Below are 18,306 nucleotides of genomic sequence, written 5' to 3' on the forward strand. Positions count from 1 at the left end.
TGTACCATCTGTTTCTGACTCCATATTACTTCGCCCTATCTCGCTGCATAGGTTCCCATCCCCCTGCCATATTAGTTTAAACACTCCCGAACTGCATTATCAAATGTTACCCCTAGGACATCAGTTCCAGTCCTGCCCAAGTGCAGACTGTCCCTTTTGTACAGGTCCTATTTCCCCCAGAACTGGTTCCAATGTCCCAGGAATTTGAATCCCTCCCTCTTGCACCACTGCTCAAGCCACGTATTTATTCTAACTATCCTGCTCCCTCTACTCTGATTAGCATGTGGCACTGGTAGCAATCCAGAGATTACTACCTTTTGAGGTCCTTTTTAATTTAACTCCTAGCTCCCTAAATTCAGCTTCTTACCTGTATCGTTGGTACCTACATGTACCACGACAACTGGCTGTTCACCCTCCCTCTCCAGAATGCTCTGCAGCCGCTCTGAGACATCCTTGACCCTTGCACCAGGGAGGCAACATACCATCCTGGAGTCTCGGTTGCTGCCGCAGAAACTCCTATCTATTCCCCTTACAATAGAGTCCCCTATCACTATAGCTCTCCCACTCTTTTTCCCACCCTTCTGTGCAGCAGAGCCAGCTACGGTGCCTTGAACTTGGCTGCTGCTGCCCTCCCCTGATGAGTCATCCTCCTTAACAGTATCCAAAGTGGTGCATCTGTTTTGCAGGGGGATGACTGCAGGGGACCCCTGCACTACCTTCCTTGCACTGCTCTTCCTGCTGGTCTTCCATTCCCTAGCTGGCTGTGGACCCTTCACCTGTGATAAGACCAACTCGCTACACGTGCTACTCACGTCATTTTCAGCATCGTGGATGCTCCAGAGTAAATCCACCCTCAGCTCCAACTCCACAACGCGGTCTGTCTAAACCTGAATAAAGTGTCTCCTCACATCTAGGATTGATTTCTCAACTGACCTCTGCCGTCCTTCACAAACAACCGTTAATCCATAATTTGTGGCCTGTGTCTGCTCTTGTTCCAAGTCTTGTTCTATTACCCGTCTCATTCCCAATCTCTACCGGTTCCCTGTCCCCTTACAGTGCATGCACTTCAAGGTCTTCATTTTAAAATGACTCCCTATTTGATTAATCTTTCCCAACCATTGCCCTTGCCGCAAACGTCACTTCTTCCAATTTTTGTTTTCTGCTCCTCCCTTAGCCTTGTGGTCTCTAACTGTGGAACAAATCATTCAGTCACTCCACCCGTCTGTTTGAACTTTTTCACTTAATGACTTGTCATGCTACCTCACTTCTTCCTTTGAAAGCATCTTTAACACTTGTGACCTTAATCCTGTGTATGGGTTTGCCACTTTTAGCCTTTTCCACTTTCTGATCGATGTTGGCTGTAATGTATGTATCAGTGAGTATGCTCACAGGTTTATCGAGCTTGTTGCATTGTGAGTGGCTTAGCCAGTTACATGATGTTCACAAGAGTCAATAAAACCCCAGTCAGTTGAGTCTAGGTCATCCACAGTGAGGTATACAATTGTGAGCCAAGTGGATGAACTGGTAATGTGTAGTGTGACTGTTAAACCTTTGTTAATAAACCAACTAGTTCTTCATAGCAATGTGTTGCTATGAATTCTTAAGCAAAGAACCCATGAAGCAAATACGTTAGCCTACTCCCCTTGCAATGGGCTCTGAAACTGTCTTTTTAATGTGCTGTATAAATGCAAGTTGTCTTTAATACTCTTACAAACATTTTTCAGGCAGACCCTAGATTTTCGGGTATCAGTGAACTCTCTGCTGGCGAATGGCTGTTTAAAATCAGGATCAACTGTTCAGAGTCAAGCAAAGCAACTGTCTGAACAGGTACTGTTACTTCAACATACCAAATTATGTGTGTTGGTTGTGGGGTGGTGGTTATTACTAGCTTGAAGAAAATAGTGAATTATCTTGTAAACTACACTTTGAGGGAGAGAGATTCTGGGGTTTGCACCCAAGTGCAGTGGATTGCCTGGGCACAATGAATATTAGGAAATCACAACGGATGGAGTTTTGATTTACATGGCAGAAAAATCAGGTGGGTTCCTTTTACAAGTGTGGGTTCTGATTCACATGGTTTTCCAATATTCGTTGCAGCCGGGCAATCCTGCGTGCTTGGGTGGAGACCCAGGAAATTCTCCGCTTATCTTACCAGAGTATATCTTTGCTGCAGATAGAGGAAGAGAGAATGTAGTCTCAGTACTGCATGTATATTTGAAATATGAGCTCCTCGCCACAAAATGGGCAATCAACAAAAGTGTCTGACTGATGGCACAGATACTGTTCAGAAGCATCTGTGGCAGGGGCATAATTACGGACTTTGCCAGAAGAGGCTTGGAAACCTCAAAGAAATGGAGTAAATGGCATTTATACCATTTTACCGTTTTCCAGAGTTTCTTCAGCTCTTCCGCCAAAGTTATGGTGGACCAGCAGCAGAACCCCTGCAAAATTCACCCTCAACAATCCGATCTGGATCAAAGGTGGGTAAATGGAGTTGAGATACAGATATGCCGTGACCTAAATGAATGTCGGCAGTGAATTGAAGGGCTAAGTGGCCTAATTCTGTTCATATGGTTTGGTTGTATTGTAAGAGCAGGACACAGTGGGAGATTAATATAGAAGGCTGCACAGATAGCCATCTTCAACAAGCTCATCGAAATACACATTTGGTCTCATTCGGAAAAGCAGAAAAAGGATCATAATTTAAATTCAACACAGTTTTAAGATTTCTGCTATTTCTATTACAATCGGGTGTTTACGATCAACAAGATTAAATATATATTTTTAGAAAATTCCACCCTTAAATGGACAGGGAAGTGTACACGTCTTAAAGCATGCAGTTTCCTCTCTTTGCCCAACTGCAGTACTCGCTGTATAAATTAAAACATTCTTCAGAATGTGGTTGTTGCTGGCGAGGCCGGCATCCCCAGTTGCCTTTGAGAAGATGCTGGATCTTCTTGAACCACTGCAGTCCATGTGGTGAAGGTTCTCCCACAATGCTGTCGGTAGGAAGTTTCTGGATTTTGTAGTGAAAACACTCTGGTCACACACCAAAGGGACATATCTCACTGCATAGAGTAGAGGAAATGGTCATTGGCTCCTGCATTATTTAGGTTCCAATTAAGTTAGCATCTTAGACACAAAGTGAAAGAGCATGATATACATAATGTCAGCTCTATAGAGTTTTCAGCAAACAATCTGTGATCATTCGCTACTATGACTGGAGTCAAATAACTTCCAGGTAAAAGTGAGGCCTAGAAGACATTTCTCATAATTTTGTTTTCTTTGGATGTTGTCCAGAAACATGAATTCTTGCCACGTCCTCAAGTTTGCCCAGTACGTTCCAATAAAGATGACGACCAAAGGATGTTCCAACCATCTACACACGGAAATCTAATCATCACTACATGGCTAAGAGTGTGACTAGTTGGACTTGCACGAGATAATAGATCTAGAATTGTGCATGTCATGATGTTGTGACGTGCGTTAAATCTTGATATGGTTTGTTCCAGCCATTGCACTGAAACCAAGACGGTGCTGTGGCAGAACAGGGCCTTGGTAGAGACAGTGCAGCAAAACAAAGTGATATTACTATGGTGTGAAAGTTGTTGTACAACAAGAGTAAGCTTGAACTTCTTTCAACTATTTTAACAAGTCTTCAAAAATTAAACTAGCGTATTTTATTGTATTGTGTTTTTTCAAAATAAAACTGAGGAGAAATTGGGGTAATTTGTGCCTCGCATTTGCACCCCCAGTGGCGCTAACGGGATGCAAATGAATTTGCGACTGGGCGTGGAGCCACTAACGACTCCCGCTAAATTCGGTGAGACTTTAGTGACGGCGCCTCGATCTCCTGCACCCGGAGATCGTGACGCCATCACCGTGCGCAGTGCCCCATTAAGCACCCCGGATCCTAGTTTGGGTATTGCCCCCTGAAGCCGTGCCAGGTGATGATGGTTTCAGGGGACACGAACCGGGCGTAATTTAAAGGGGAGGTGGGAGGCTGCTTTGGAAAAAAAAAAAGTCTTCAGTAATGTTTGCAGCACTGGACGCGTCGGGCTGATCGTGTGGCACCCCCGCTCCCTGGTGATCCAGGTAGGACCCTTTTTATTATGCAGAGCATGCAGCTTAGGCCCTTCCCTTTACTTCGGGGAAGCACTCCTCGTATGCAGCAGTGCTACGCGGCCCAGTGTCTCACGCTTCGCGAGTGTTACCGTCCCCCAAACGGGGCGCTCCTGAAATTCTCGGCCTAAATTTCAAGTCTAGGCTAGGTCTAATGTATTTTTTTAATTCTTATTTTAGTTGACTTGTGATGATGTGGTTACTGAGATTGCTGTTGGGCAAGGAGTCATTAATTTCAAAGTGAACCGATTCTTACTTGCTGAGGTGAGTGCGTAGAATTATCTAGCTATGTGCTTCCACTTTCAATAGAGCCCCAGGCTTCTTTCAGACTTTTCTTTTGGAAACATAATCGATGTAGTAATGGGCACCCCTTACACTTGAATACTCAACATTCTGGCTGGGACTGAAGAACTCCATATCTTGAGTAACAACCATCTTGCTCGTGTTTTTTAGATTGTATATATTTTTACTTTGCAGATTGTGATGCAAGAAATTTCTAAGAAAGGTACAAAATATGGAATAGAAAGTGAACTCTTCAGTGGTTACCCCTGTGGACGTGTTATAGTGGAATTTAGGTAAGTGCCTGGCACAGAAGTAAAAGACCATAAATTACAGATGAAATCTGCTTATTTTGTTTTATTTCAAATTGGTTAATTTTTTGATTCTTTTAAGTGCTTTCATTCAAATTATATTTGAAATTGACATTATGAATTATATCTTTGGGTAAGAATAATGAAAGATTATTTTTCTTAAGAAATCCAGGTGAAGGGTCAACATCAATATTCTTCTTAGGCAGTTCCTCATATCGAGGATGACTTGCTTCCATGCCAAAAAAGGATGAGTTTACCGTTGTTTCAATGAAGGACCTGATATTCCAGATCCCGAACTACATATTGAAGGGTGGAAGATGCCTGTGCGTGGATTTTTTTTTTAATGTGTGGTGGCCGTTGCACACCAGCCACCACATGGGCTTGACAGAGCTAGGTCTTGGTCCAGTGGCAAGGATTAACCAAGACGATTGGAGACCAGCTCTGCTGCACGGACCTAGTGCGCACACATATCGCAGTGTGGGCTGGCCCGAGCTGTCCCTGGGCCCTCGCCTCAGCTGAGCCCCGAACTCACACCTCTCCTGGGCCCCGATCACGGCACTCTGCAATCTCTCACTGCTCCTTCGCCCCAACCCGCTGCTCCTGCTGTACCAACATCAATAATTTAGAACACCACTGACACTAAAAAGTGTTGAAAATGAGATAAAGTAAGGCCTACTGGTCAGGTGGTAACATGCTTGGGCTTTAAAAGCCAATAGATTGTGCAAGGGAGGCAAGACAATCCAGCAATTAGTGAGGTGCGAAGGAATGCTTTGGGTTGGAAAGTACTGGTATGTCTAAATTTCAACAAAGTAAAGTTGGGAGGGAAAATTAAGAACATATGGACCAATGTGTTTGGAGCCTAGTACTACCCCCTCATGGCTGATGTCGATCTTCTTGAGTGGTGTTGCAGCTGTGCCCGTTAAGACAAGTGGAGAGCGTTCCATCACATTCATAATTTGTGCCTTAGAATTGGTATAGAGGCTTGGAGCAATCAAGAAATGAGCCACTCACTGCAGGATACCCAGCCTCTAACCTGCTCCAGTAGCCACGGCATTTATGTGACTTGTCCAGTTGAATTTCTGGTCAATGGTGACCTGCAGGTTGTTTAAGACGGGGGACCCGGTGATGGTAATGTCATTAAATTTTAAGGGGAGGTGGATAGGCGCTCTCTTGTTGCCGATGATCGTGGTCTGGCTCTCGTGGCGCAAATGTTACTTGCCACTTATCAGTCCAAGCCTGGATGTCATCCAGGTCTTGCTGCATGTGAGCATGGACTGCTTCGCCATCTAAGAAATTGTCAATGGAACTGAACACTGCAATTGTCAGGCCCATGTCTGGCCTTATGATGGAGGGGTCATCGTTATCAACATAGGCAGTCCCTCAAAATTGAGGAAGACTTGCTTCCACTCTAAAAGTGAGTCCTCAGGTGACTGAACAGTCCAATATGGGAATTACAGTCTCTGTCACAGGTTTGACACAGTTGTTGAAGGAAAGGGTGGGTGGGACTGGTTTGCCGCGCACTCCTTCCGCTGCCTGTGCTTGTTTTCTGCATGCTCTCGGCGACGAGACTTGGTGTTCAGCGCCCTCCCAGATGCGCTTCCTCCACTTAGGGCGGTCTTTGGCCAGGGACTCCCAGGTGTCGGTGGGTAGATCATTGATGAAGCATCTAAAGATGGTTGGGCCTAGGATGCCACCTTGAGGTATTCCTGCAGTAATGTCCTGGGGCTGGGATGATGACGTCAAATAGCCATAACCTTATTTCTCTATGCCGGCTGTGATTCCAGCCACTCCAAGTGGCCTGGATCAGAGACGTGTAAAGGGAGGATCACATTCAGCTCGGATGTGTATTATATTGGTAGGGATGGATCTTCGCATTTTAAGGAAAAGTGGAGCAACAAAAACTTTTCTTTCCTTCTTCACAGTTCACCAAATATTGCAAAAAAATTTCATGCAGGACACCTGCGTTCAACAATTATAGGTAAGCATTTCCTGTTCTCTGCTACATGTAATTGTGTAATCATCCCAGATTTATTTGTCAGTTGAAGAATAATGTGAAAACCCAATGCGGTATCTAAGACCAATCTAACTTTGAATTAAATTGATAGCCAAAAGCTAGATTTAAAAAAAATAAAATTGCTGAAATACAAGTTAAATCCTATATTCCAAAATTTGTCACGAGATAAATTTAAACCCCACAGTGGATCATCTGATCACTTCTAGAAAGTATTTAACCTGCAATATGTTCAAATAAAATAAGTTGATTAGGGCTCTAATGCTACTTGTCTAGAACATACTAAATTGTTTTTACAAAGACCCCACATGTAAGTGCAGCCTAGCAGAAAGGCAGAAGGAAAGGTTTGACAAGCTAGGGTTCTGAATTCCAATTTGCTATATTCTGTCAGCACTAGGGCCACTGTGTACAGTAGTTCTGCACTTTAGCCTGACTTTCTACCCCTTTCTTTGTTCTAGCAGTTACACTGTAGTCACATGCCCAGTTCAGTTTTTTTTACTCCGGAAGTTCCAGTGCCATAGCTTTACTTTAGACATTCTTGGAGCAACATTGCCACTCGGTGGATGTTGAAGAATTCCTGTTGGCTCAGTCAATATAGTATTGCAGCGTGTCTCCCATTGAGGGGAAATCTTTGGGTATTCTTGTGCCTGCAGAGCAACAAACACATTACCTCCTGCTTTTCTGTTATTTATTAGAGTGAGACAGCCCATGGCAGGATAACCAGGAACTCTACTCAAGCAGTAGTTACCACCAGTCTTGAGCAGATGGCAGTTCAAGCTTTCTGTAGGTTTGGATGCCCATCACATTAGAGCATGTTTTACGTATGATTTATTCAAAGTATTCTTGGAGAGGGCCCTCCCAAAAATATGGTCGCTGGAAATAAATAAATTCTAGTAAATCTCTTCTGTACCCTCTCCAAAGTTTTTCATGTCTTCAGGACAATTAATTACTTTTGAAGTATTGTCGCTGTTGCAATGAAGGCAAATGCAGCAACTGCCAACAGCAATTAAATAAATCATAGACCCATAGAATAGTATAGTACAGCACAGAAGGAAGTCCCACTCCACTGTTCTTTCCCCATATTGCTGAAATGTTTTCTTCAACTATTTATCTAGTTCCCTTTTGAAGGCTACTATTGAATCTGTATCCATCACTAGCAGGCAGTGCATTCCAAATCCTAACCAATCATTGCGTAAAAAAGATTTTCCTCATGTCACTTCTGGGGTTTTTTTGCTAATCGCCTTTTTTTGCTAATCTGTGCCTTCTCGTTGTCAACTTTTCAGCTATTGGAAACCGTTTCTCTTTATTTACTCTGGTTAAACCCTTCATGATTTTAAACACCTCTATCATATCTGTTCTTAGCCTTTACTCCAAGGAGAACAACCCAGCTTCTCCAGTCTATCCACGAACTGTAATCCCTCATCCTTGAAACCATTCTAGTAAATCTCTTCTGTACCCTCTCCAAAGCCTTCAAGTCCTTCCTAAAATCTGGTGCCCAGAATTGGAATGGGCCTAAATGGCTAGATTATTTAATTTATAGGTAATGAATGTTGGCTAGGACACAGGGAGAACTATCCTGGTTGTCTTTGATTAGTGCCATGGGATCTTTTGCTGAGGGGGCACCGACAACTTGGTTTAATATCTCATCTGAAAGACATCACCTCAAACAGTGCAGCACTCCCTTTGTAAACCAATATTATGTACTCGCGTCCTGAGAGTAGGGCTTGAACCCGTGACCTTCTGACTCAGATGAGAGTGCTTCCACTGAGCCAAGGCTAAAACCTGTTGTCTGTATGAATAACTTTTGAAAAATATAATTTCTCATCATCATCATAGGCAGTGGAAAGTTTCAAAAGATTATAAATCTCAAAATAAGTCTAAAAATGGCAGAAGTAAAGGTGATATTTCAGTATTAATTTAGAAAATAGTCATAATGTAGCAGAGAGAAATTATATTTTGTATTATGCTATTTTGTTAGGTAACTTCATAGCTAACCTAAAGCAAGCTTTGGGGAATGATGTGATCAGGATCAATTACCTTGGAGACTGGGGCTTGCAGTTTGGTAAGTTTATCATATTAACTATTATTTGTACTCGTTGAGGTGATGTTTGTACATGTATTTGAACTACTGCTGCAACATTAGTAGGAGACTGTAGAGATTCTGATTCATTACAATATCCTCCATTTTTTTTGTCAGTTTCCTCTTGTTTTCTTGGTAATTGGCTTGTAAGTGTTCCTCCTCCTCCAGAAAGTGGTGTGCAAGAGCAGGCCTAAAGCCAGCAGTGCTTCTTGCCTTGGGTGGGTATCAGGAGCAACTAATCTAAGGTGCCATTGAGAACATTCCTTGTGATATAATATCTCAGCTAATAGATACATAACAGACATCAAGAGCTCGATACTGCAGAAAGTCGAGAAGTGTAGGGGTGAAAATAAAAATTAGGAAAGTAAAGGGGGTATGAAAAAATACTGGCAAGTAGAATCAAAGAAAACCCAAAGATGTTTTATGATTACATAAGGAGCAAGAGGATAACTAAGGAAAGCGTAGGGCCCATTAGGGACCAAAATGGTAACCTATGTGTGGAGGCGGAGGATGTGGGCAAGATACTTAATGAATACTTTGCGGCTGTCTTCACAAAAGAGGGGCACGATGCCAACGTTGAAGTTAAGGAGGAAGAAAGTGCAATATTGCATGAGATAAACATAATAAAAGAGGAAGTATTCAGGGGTTTAGCATCTTTGAAAGTAGATAAATCACCAGGACCAGATTAAATATATCCGAGGCTATTAAAAGAAGCAAGAGAGGAAATTGCGGAGGCTCTGACCATCATTTTCCAATCCTCCCTGGCTACAGGAGTGGTGCCAGAGGATTGGCGAACTGCTAACATTGTACCATTGTTTAAAAAGGGAGGAAGGGATAAACCGAGCAATTACAGGCCAGTTAGTTTAACCGCGGTGGTCGGCAAATTATTGGAAAAATTCTGAGGGACAGTATAAAATCTTCATTTAGAAAGACTAAATTAAGGACAGTCAGCATGGATTTGTTAAGGGAAGATCGTGTCTGACTAACTTGATTGAATTTTTTGATGAGGGCAGAGCATTTGATGTAGTCTACATGGATTTTAGCAATGCTTTTGACAAGGTCCCACATGGCAGGCTGATTTAAAAAAAAGTAATAGCCCATGGGATCCAAGGGAGAGTGGCAAATTGGATCTAAAATTGGCTCGGTGGCAGGAAGCAAAGAGTAATGGGTGAGGGGTGTTTTTGTGCCTGGAAGGCTGCTTCCAGTGGGGTTCCATAGGGCTCAGTGCTAGCTCCCTTGCTTTTTGAAGTACCCTGTATATATTAATGATTTAGACTTAAATGTAGGGGGCATGCTAAAGAAGTTTGCAGATGATACAAAAATTGGCCTTGTGGTTGACAGTGAGGAGGAAAGCTTTAGACTGCAGGAAGATATCGATAGACTGGTCAGTTGAGCAGAAAAGTGGAAAATGGAATTCAATCCGGAGAAGTGTGAGGTAATGCATTCGGTGAGGTGCAACAAGGCAAGGGAATACACAATAAATGGGAGGATACTGAGAGGTGTGGAGGAACAGCAGGACCTTGGAGTGTATGTTCGCAGATCCTTTTCGGCCTGGCCTGCTATCTTTTCAGGTAGTAAAAAAGGCAGACAGAATGCTTTCCTTTATTAGCCGAGGCATAGAATATTAAGAGCAGGGAAGTTAAACTAGAACTGTAGTTTGGCCACAGCTTGAGTACTGTGTACAGTTCTGGTCATCACATTACAGAAAAGATAAGATTGCACTGGAGAGGGTACAGAAGAGATTTAAGAGGATGTTGCCAAGAGTGTAAAATTTTAGCTTTGTGGAAAGATTGGATAGGCTGGGGCTATTTTCTTTGGAACAGAGGGGGCTGAGAGGAGATTTAATTGAGTTGTATAAAATTATGAAGGGCATAGACAGCATGGATAGGAAGGATCTCTTTCCCTTAGCAGAGGTGTCAATAACAAGAGGGCATAGATTTGAAGTAGTTGGTAGAAGGGTTAGAGGGGAGATGAGAAAAAAAAAAATTCACCCAGAGGGTGGTGGGGGTCTGGAACTCACTGCCTGAAAGGGTGGTAGAGGCAGAAACCATCACCACATTTAAAAAGTACTTGGATATGCACTTGAAGTGACGTAAACTACAAGACTACGGACCAAGAGCTGGTAGGTAGGATTAGGCTGGATAGCTTTTTATCAACTGGCACACACAATGGACCGAATGGTTTCCTGTGTCGTAATTTTTCAATGGTTCTTTAAGAAAATTCAGGCCGACTCGAGTCCAGTTGGGTGTGTGACCTTTGGCATGACTAATTGTAGATGTTTCTGTGAAGTTAGTATCCTTACTGCTGCGTTTCTGTGCATCACGATTGTGGCAGTTTAGAATGGTTTTACTTTTCTGGGTGTTTTGTTCTTTGTCAATGATTTTAGGTTTGCTAGGAGCAGGATTTCAGCATTTTGGCTCAGAAGTGAAACTGAAAGCAAATCCATTGCAACATCTGTTTGAAGTAAGTAAAAATATAAAAATGTGAACATGGGTTTAATAGAGGGCAATTTTATTTTCAGTGAACTTTAGAGGTCTGCAATGCTGAAAATCTTTATAGCATCCATTACAATGCTAACTGTTAAATTTGGAAAATGCAGAAAAACGAACCGGAATTTTGCAGTATTGTCATAGTTCTTATTTCTGACGCAAAAATGTTCCTGTATTACTCAAAGGGTTAGATGTACAAAGGCCAATTACCTGCTCAACTCATCCAAACAAAGCATTCAAAACTGAAGGCAGAGTTGCAATCAAGAGGCACATCAAAATGTTGGTACTGCACATCTTTAAGAACATATCAAGGAAGGGTGTACATAAGAAAATATTGAATAATTACCAACAGATATCTTGAGGGAAAAAAACTCAAATCTTCACCATACACATGAATAAAATAACTTCAGTTTTCCTACTTTAGCTTGTTTCAAACTCTAGTTACATCTTGTGTGTGGATATATATATGTTATCCTATGGGACAGAAAACAGGTAATGAAGAATTGTGTTCTTCATTTTAACTTAAATAACTATATGAGAACATAAGGAGTAGGCCATTCGGCCCCTCGAGTCTGCTCCGCCATTCAATAAGATCATGGCTGATCTTCTACCTCAACACTACTTTCCCAACCTATCCCTGTATCACTTGATTCCCTTAATATCTAAAAGTCTATCGATCTGTCATATATAGAGTAGATGTAACATGGCGGATCATTGGAGGGAATTTTAACCTCAAAAGATGGTTTGGGGGGCAAAAAAAATGTAATTTCTCAAAGCAGAACACAATCCATCCACCGCTTTAATGGAGGCAGCTCAGGGGGCAGGTGGTCAACCTGCTCTTAGGAGGCAGGTAGGTCAGTAAAATCATTTTAAGGAGGCTGCATGCCACCGATTTACCTGAATTTTTTATTTTACTCTCTTCATGCTGGGTTTCCCAGGCCGTAGGAATCCCGACATGTAAAAAGGAGCTGAGAACAGCCGGATCCATGAGGCAAGTGCATTTACAGCACTGTGGGTCAGGAGAAGCAGGACTGTTTTCCCCAGCCCCTCAAGCTAACCTCTTTACACACCACACGATATCTGACTCCGCCCAGCGCTCTCCGGCTGGTCACCGGGATCTCCGCCTGCTCACGTCTGCTCCCATGATCTGTGTCGACTCTGTTCCCCCTTCGCCCCACCACCCCAACCCCAGCAATCTCCGACTGCTCCCCCGTTGATCTCCCACTGCGTTGCGCCCCCCCCCACCCCGTGATCTCTGACTGCTCCCACCCCCACCCGCAATCTCCCACTGCGCCACCCTCCACCCTCCAGCGATCTCCCACTGTGCCCCCTGCGATCTTCCATTGCGCCCCCGTGATCTCCGACTGTTCTCTGCCCCCCACCCTCCAGTGATCTCCCAGTATGCCACTTATGATCTCCCGCTGCTTCCATTGCGCTCCGCGATCTCCTCTCCGCGGTCTCGCCCCCCCCCCCCCCCCCAGCTGTCTCGCTCCCCCTCCCTGCGGTCTCACACCGCCCCCCGCCTTGCGCCGTGCCCCGCGGTCTCGCACCCCGCTTCTCTCCCCTCCCCCCCCCCCCCCCCCCCCCCCCCCGTCTCGCTCCCCCTCCCTGCGGTCTCACGCCACGCCCTGCTCTCCTCTTTTCCCCCCCCCCCCACCCCGTGGTCTCTCGCTGCACCGCACTCTCTTCCCCCTTCCCCCTCCCCCCCCCAACTTTGTGCTCCCCTCCCAGCGATCTGCAACTGCTCCATTGCAGCCGGCCCCGCCCCGTCAATCAAGCTAGCTATTGGGCAGGAAAGTTTTTGAAAACAATTTGAAGCATGTCCTACCATCAATTTTGGTGGGGCCTGTGGGCAAACCCATACTTCCGGGTTTTCTGTCTGCAAAACTGTCCCCACACACTTCCCGGCTCCAAGTAAATATTGGGGCCATTATCTTCCAAGTTAGTTTAATAAGTTGTTACGCTTTGAATACTTTTTGACGAGTTGGAATAGAAAATTGAACCCAGATCGGTTTATAATTTTAATATTTAACTCTCCTACCACCTCTAATAAACCTTCAGTTTCAGCTCTATCACACACCTTTTTGTTTTCAGTATTACTTCATGTGTGCCTAAGTAAATGGTTTGGTTTATAGAGTAGGATAGGCTTTTTCTCTATCTGTTTTATCCCTTCCCATGCCCTCTGGCAATAAACTAGTGAAGCATTGGCAGTGAACCCTAGTTTAGATGTCTATGATTGAATTTGAGATTAAGTGTTCTATCCAGTCTTCCAAGAAAAATATTACTGTGGGTCGGAGGTTTAAAATGTTTTGGGAAGAACATTTAGTCAGGGCTTGATACTAAAGCTTTACTTGTAAGTCTTTGGAAAGCCTATCTTTCCAATCATGTACTTCATCAGAATATTTCTGATAACTCTTCAGCTGGTTATCTAATTGAAGCTAAGATTTTCTCCACTGAAGTTAGTCCAGGTTACAACACAAACTTGCATTTGTATTGTGCCTTTAGCGAAGATAAACATCCTGAGGCGCTTCACATAAGCAAAATCATGTAAAAATTGACACTGAGCCAAAGAAGGAGATATTAGGAGGGATGACTAAAAGCTTAGCCAAAGAAATGAGTTAGAAGGAGTGTCTTAGAGGAGAAGGGCCATGGAGAGGCAGAGAGCTTTAGAGGTTGAATTCCAGAACTTAGGGCCTAGACGGCTGAAGGCATGGCCACCAATGGTCAGGCAAAGGGATTGGGGCAGAGGCTAGATTGGAGGAATGGATAGGATACAGACAGCAGAGTTTTAGGTGAGCTGCAGTTTATGGATGGTGAAGGATGGAAGGCTGACCAAGAAAGCAACGGCATAGTTGAGCCTGGAGGTGACAACGGCCTGGTTGAAGATTTCAGCAGCAGATGGGTAGAGGCGGAGCTGTGCAATATTACTGTGTTGGAAGTAGGCATTCTTTGTGATGGAGAGGATATGGGGTCGGAAGCTCAGCTAAGATGCTGAGGTTGTGAACAGTTTGGTTTAACCAGAGACAGTAGTCGGGGAGGGGGTTGGAATTGGTGTCGGGTACAGAGTGCCATGGGTCGAAGACAATGATTACTTGGTAAGTAAATACGATTTTTCCATTTCTGTCATCCTATCCCACAATTTTTTTTTCCTCTTTTGTTTTAATGGATGAAAAAGTACAGACTAGTGAGCACAGAAATGGAAAATGGCATCCATCATGTCAAGCAGACCAATTTTGAGGAACTTTAAAATGGCATAGTACCATGGAGTAGAAAACACACACTTTCTCCAGTGGAGAAAAATTGTGAAAGACAACTACAAAGCTCTGATAGATGGTCAGTAGCAAGAGATTAAACACTGAACAAAAAAATAACAACCGCTCAATCGGTTCATCGGCACTTAACGATCTTGTATTTGAATTACAGGTTTATGTTGAAGTGAACAAAATGGCAGAGAGCAGTGAAGACATTCAGAAAGCAGCAGAACTATTCTTCAAGAAACTGGAGGGAGGGGACAAACAGACCTTGGCATTATGGGGACAGTTTAGGACCATAAGCATCGAAGAATATGAAAAAATTTATCAGGTGTGAAATAACGGGTCACGATTGTTCCGGCTACGCTGATACATATAGCAGTTGTTCTACACTATCCAGGTATCTTTCCCCCTCCTCTTTCCCCCCCTCCCCACCCTCCCCACCCCTACCCCAAAGCATGATGGGCAGTGGTTTGACTGTATAGTCAGTTTGCTAATATATCTGCTAAAGAAACTTCACTGCATTGTAAGCAAGCTCTAAATAAAGCCTTGATCTATAAATTGTCTTGTCAATGTCCTGATCTGGGGATTCTACGTTAACTGCAATTTCTGATATTAGTTGTTGACCCATGGCATAGCACGTGGGATTACACCAAATACATTCTTCAGGTGATGTGGTCTTCGAGTGTGGGAGATAATTGGACCAGGGTATGCAAATGTCAGTCAGTGTCCATTTTAAAATCATAAATGAACAGTGCAGGCTAAGGAATTGGGAGAATCAGAAAGGTGCTACTATAGCTGAGAGGGTCTAATTACAGCATAAGTCATGGTCCATTATAACTATGAACACCGGTAATTTATAATAGAAAAAGTTGATACAAAAGTGTAACAACAGAAAGTACTTGCAGATGTAAGATTTTTAATTTTACTCATTTGGCCAATTTAGGTTTTGTAATTTAGAACTCTGTTTTAGTAACTGCGCTGCAATATCCTTTTGTTAATTCTGTACAAAACCAAATTTTATAGAATTTAAACTTCGTTCTAAATTGATACGGTCACTGCTACCCTATATCCAGATGAGCCTTTTTGGTAAGTAAAAATGGTACACCAGAGAGACAGGCAGGGTTTCTGTCCATCAAATAGCTGATAAAGAAAATTTCCTTTGATGGCTCAGACAGTTGGGTTAAAATGTAATGTCTGGCGAAATATGTGAAGGAATCAGCACTTACTGGCCATCATCCCACTGTCAACCAAAGTGTGAAGACTTGTTTGACCGATATTATGTCATACACCAAAAACTGAATTCTTAATATCAACCATGCTATTGCGATGTTTGCTCACAAAAAGAGGTGATGAGCATCAGAGGGATAGTTAACCTGGGCAGCATTTGCAAAAGCCTGGGTGTAGATCACTTGTCCTCTCTGCCAACATAAGACGATCTGCAGAAGGGAAAGCGGGGGTAGGGGGAGTTCTAAATTAGTACTGTTGTCTTTGCTCTTTTCTCTTTTTTATTGTTTTTCCACTCTCCTCCAAAAAAGCAAAGAGCCAGAAAATAAATGAAAACTGAAAATCCCCTATAGTAAAAGACAGTGAATGGAGATTTTGCCTCTCTGGTAGGTTTAACAAAACCATGAACCTGTTGTTCATAAATTGATTTACTGCAGCTAGTGTACAGAGGAGATCTTCCCCAGTGTGCCTTATTGACATTGTCAGTAGAATTGCTAATATTGTGATTCTACCACTAACAATCTGATTTTCTTTTAAAATACATTGTGTGTGCACATGTTAGCATTGTGTGTGTGTGTGCGCGCGCGCGTGCATGTTTATCTTTGTACGTGCATGTTTATCTTTGTGTGCGCATTTGTGTTACCTGTATAGAAATCAAGAGCTGGTCAGGTTAGGGTTTACAATACAACCTTAAGTGCTACTGTCTGGAGGGATGTGAGTACAATGGGCCTTCCATTTAAAAGTGTGAGTAAATATTTTAAAAATAAAACACTTCAAAATATCCAGAATTATTGGGCCTGAAATTCCGGTCAGAGGCTTCTTTCGCACGAACGCCTCTGACCCGAGAATTTTTCCGAAATTGCCTGGTGGTCCCGGAGATGCCTGCGATTCCGGTGGGGAGGCCTTCTGTTCCCGCGCTTCGAAGCACGCTCCTGTCCTCGAGGTTCGAACGCAAAAGGTGCAGTCACGTGTGACTGCACAACCAATCAGGTACAGTATTCTCATTAATAGCAATAAAAATTCCCTATCTACGAGTTCTCATTGCTATTAATGAGAAAAAAAATGAAACACACTAAACACAACATAAAAAATAAAAAAAACACACCTCATTATTAAAATTAATTGAAATTAAAGTTAATAAATATTAGAAAAAATATATTCTGTTTTTTTAAAATAAGTTTTGTAATTAAGGTTTAAATAAACTTACCTTAGTGGGCAGGGTTTTTAAACCTAAATGTGTTAAGTTTAATTTTTAGATGTTTTAAAACTCTTACGCTGGTAAAAGTAGGCTATGTGCCTGCATCTACCAGACTCAAGAGTTTTAAGGACATTCACTGGACAAGAGATGGGTAAATAGTGCAATCTTGCCCATGCGAACGTCCTTGCTGCCGAGATGCGTGCGATCTGTCAAGCGAGAACTTGACAGATCGGAAAAGCCGGTTTTGGGTGTATGCACATCGCCCGCCGAAAACCAGCTTTTGCGGGGCATCACTGGGTCAGTGTACACTACGTACGGACCTGGGGAGGCCGGAATTTCAGACCCATTTATTTTTCCTTTACTTCAAAAATAAGCTTTTATGTTTACTGTGTTGCTCACTGTGTTGACCAATGGAAATAATGAAAGTCTTGGGTAAATGGACTAATATTGAACACAGTTTTGTGATCAGTTAACTTTGAACGTTGAATTACATATTTAAATATTTTTTGATATGGTTGCTGCAAATTGTTTGGTTGATCGAAACTGGATTATTTCATCTTGATGTGAGGCCTGATTCAAAAGTAGTCTTTAATCTAATTTTTGAATTTATATATATTCCAATAGCGACTTGGTGTGCATTTTGATGAGTATTCTGGAGAATCATTCTACCAAGTGAAAGCACAGGAAGTCCTGCAGCTGATTGATCAGAAAGGACTGCTCAGGAAAACAAAGTAAGGTTAGACTTTAATGGTTGTATTTTGCAAAAATGCCACTGCTGAACTTTTTTTTTTGGGAAAAAAAAAGATTGAAACAAAAACCAAGACTGCTGGAACTGTGCAACAGTTCAGCCAGCATTTGAAAAGAGGTAAAGATAGCTTCCTTTTTTGAGTGGACATTCTTCATCAGAACTGAAAAAGGAAATCTGGGTGGTTACGTTTACTTCTCAATGAAGTTACAATCTGGCACATGGGGCCTTGGCCTAAAGAAGCCTTGAGGCAGTAAGTTGAAATGTCCTAACAAAATTTCAACATGTTCTCTCCCAAGGCAGTTAAAACATGTTGGGTTCAACTCACTGACCTGAAAATAGTGGATGACCCAATGCACTTGAAAGAACGATTCACTTCTTGGTTTTTGCACAACTTTCTGCTGTGTGATTTTTGTCCAAAGCTTTAGGCATAAGTATTTTGTTGGAAAAATAATTAATAATGGATGTGGAAGCTTTGGCGAGGGTACAAAAGTGTGTGGCTTCAGTCTTCCCAATGTTTAGCCAGAGGAAATTATGGCTCATTCAAAACTGCATATCGGATAAACAGCACCACGCAGTGGAGGGGTCAAAAG

The 18,306-nt window shown here is 42.7% G+C and overlaps 1 protein-coding gene across 2 annotated transcripts in view; it reads left to right on the forward strand.

Annotated features, from left to right (window-relative positions):
- Positions 1-18,306, forward strand: part of rars2 (arginyl-tRNA synthetase 2, mitochondrial) — a 110,482-nt gene that overhangs the window by 20,466 nt on the left and 71,710 nt on the right. For both annotated transcript variants that reach the window (XM_070885557.1, XM_070885558.1), the window contains exons 3-10: positions 1,725-1,827; positions 4,303-4,386; positions 4,600-4,697; positions 6,635-6,690; positions 8,702-8,785; positions 11,190-11,266; positions 14,716-14,874; positions 17,593-17,699. In XM_070885557.1, coding sequence (XP_070741658.1) covers positions 1,725-1,827; positions 4,303-4,386; positions 4,600-4,697; positions 6,635-6,690; positions 8,702-8,785; positions 11,190-11,266; positions 14,716-14,874; positions 17,593-17,699 — 768 coding nt within the window. The remainder of the gene's footprint in view (positions 1-1,724; positions 1,828-4,302; positions 4,387-4,599; positions 4,698-6,634; positions 6,691-8,701; positions 8,786-11,189; positions 11,267-14,715; positions 14,875-17,592; positions 17,700-18,306) is intronic.

Source organism: Pristiophorus japonicus, chromosome 7 (assembly GCF_044704955.1).
Source record: "Pristiophorus japonicus isolate sPriJap1 chromosome 7, sPriJap1.hap1, whole genome shotgun sequence".
NCBI classification, from domain to species: domain Eukaryota; kingdom Metazoa; phylum Chordata; class Chondrichthyes; family Pristiophoridae; genus Pristiophorus; species Pristiophorus japonicus.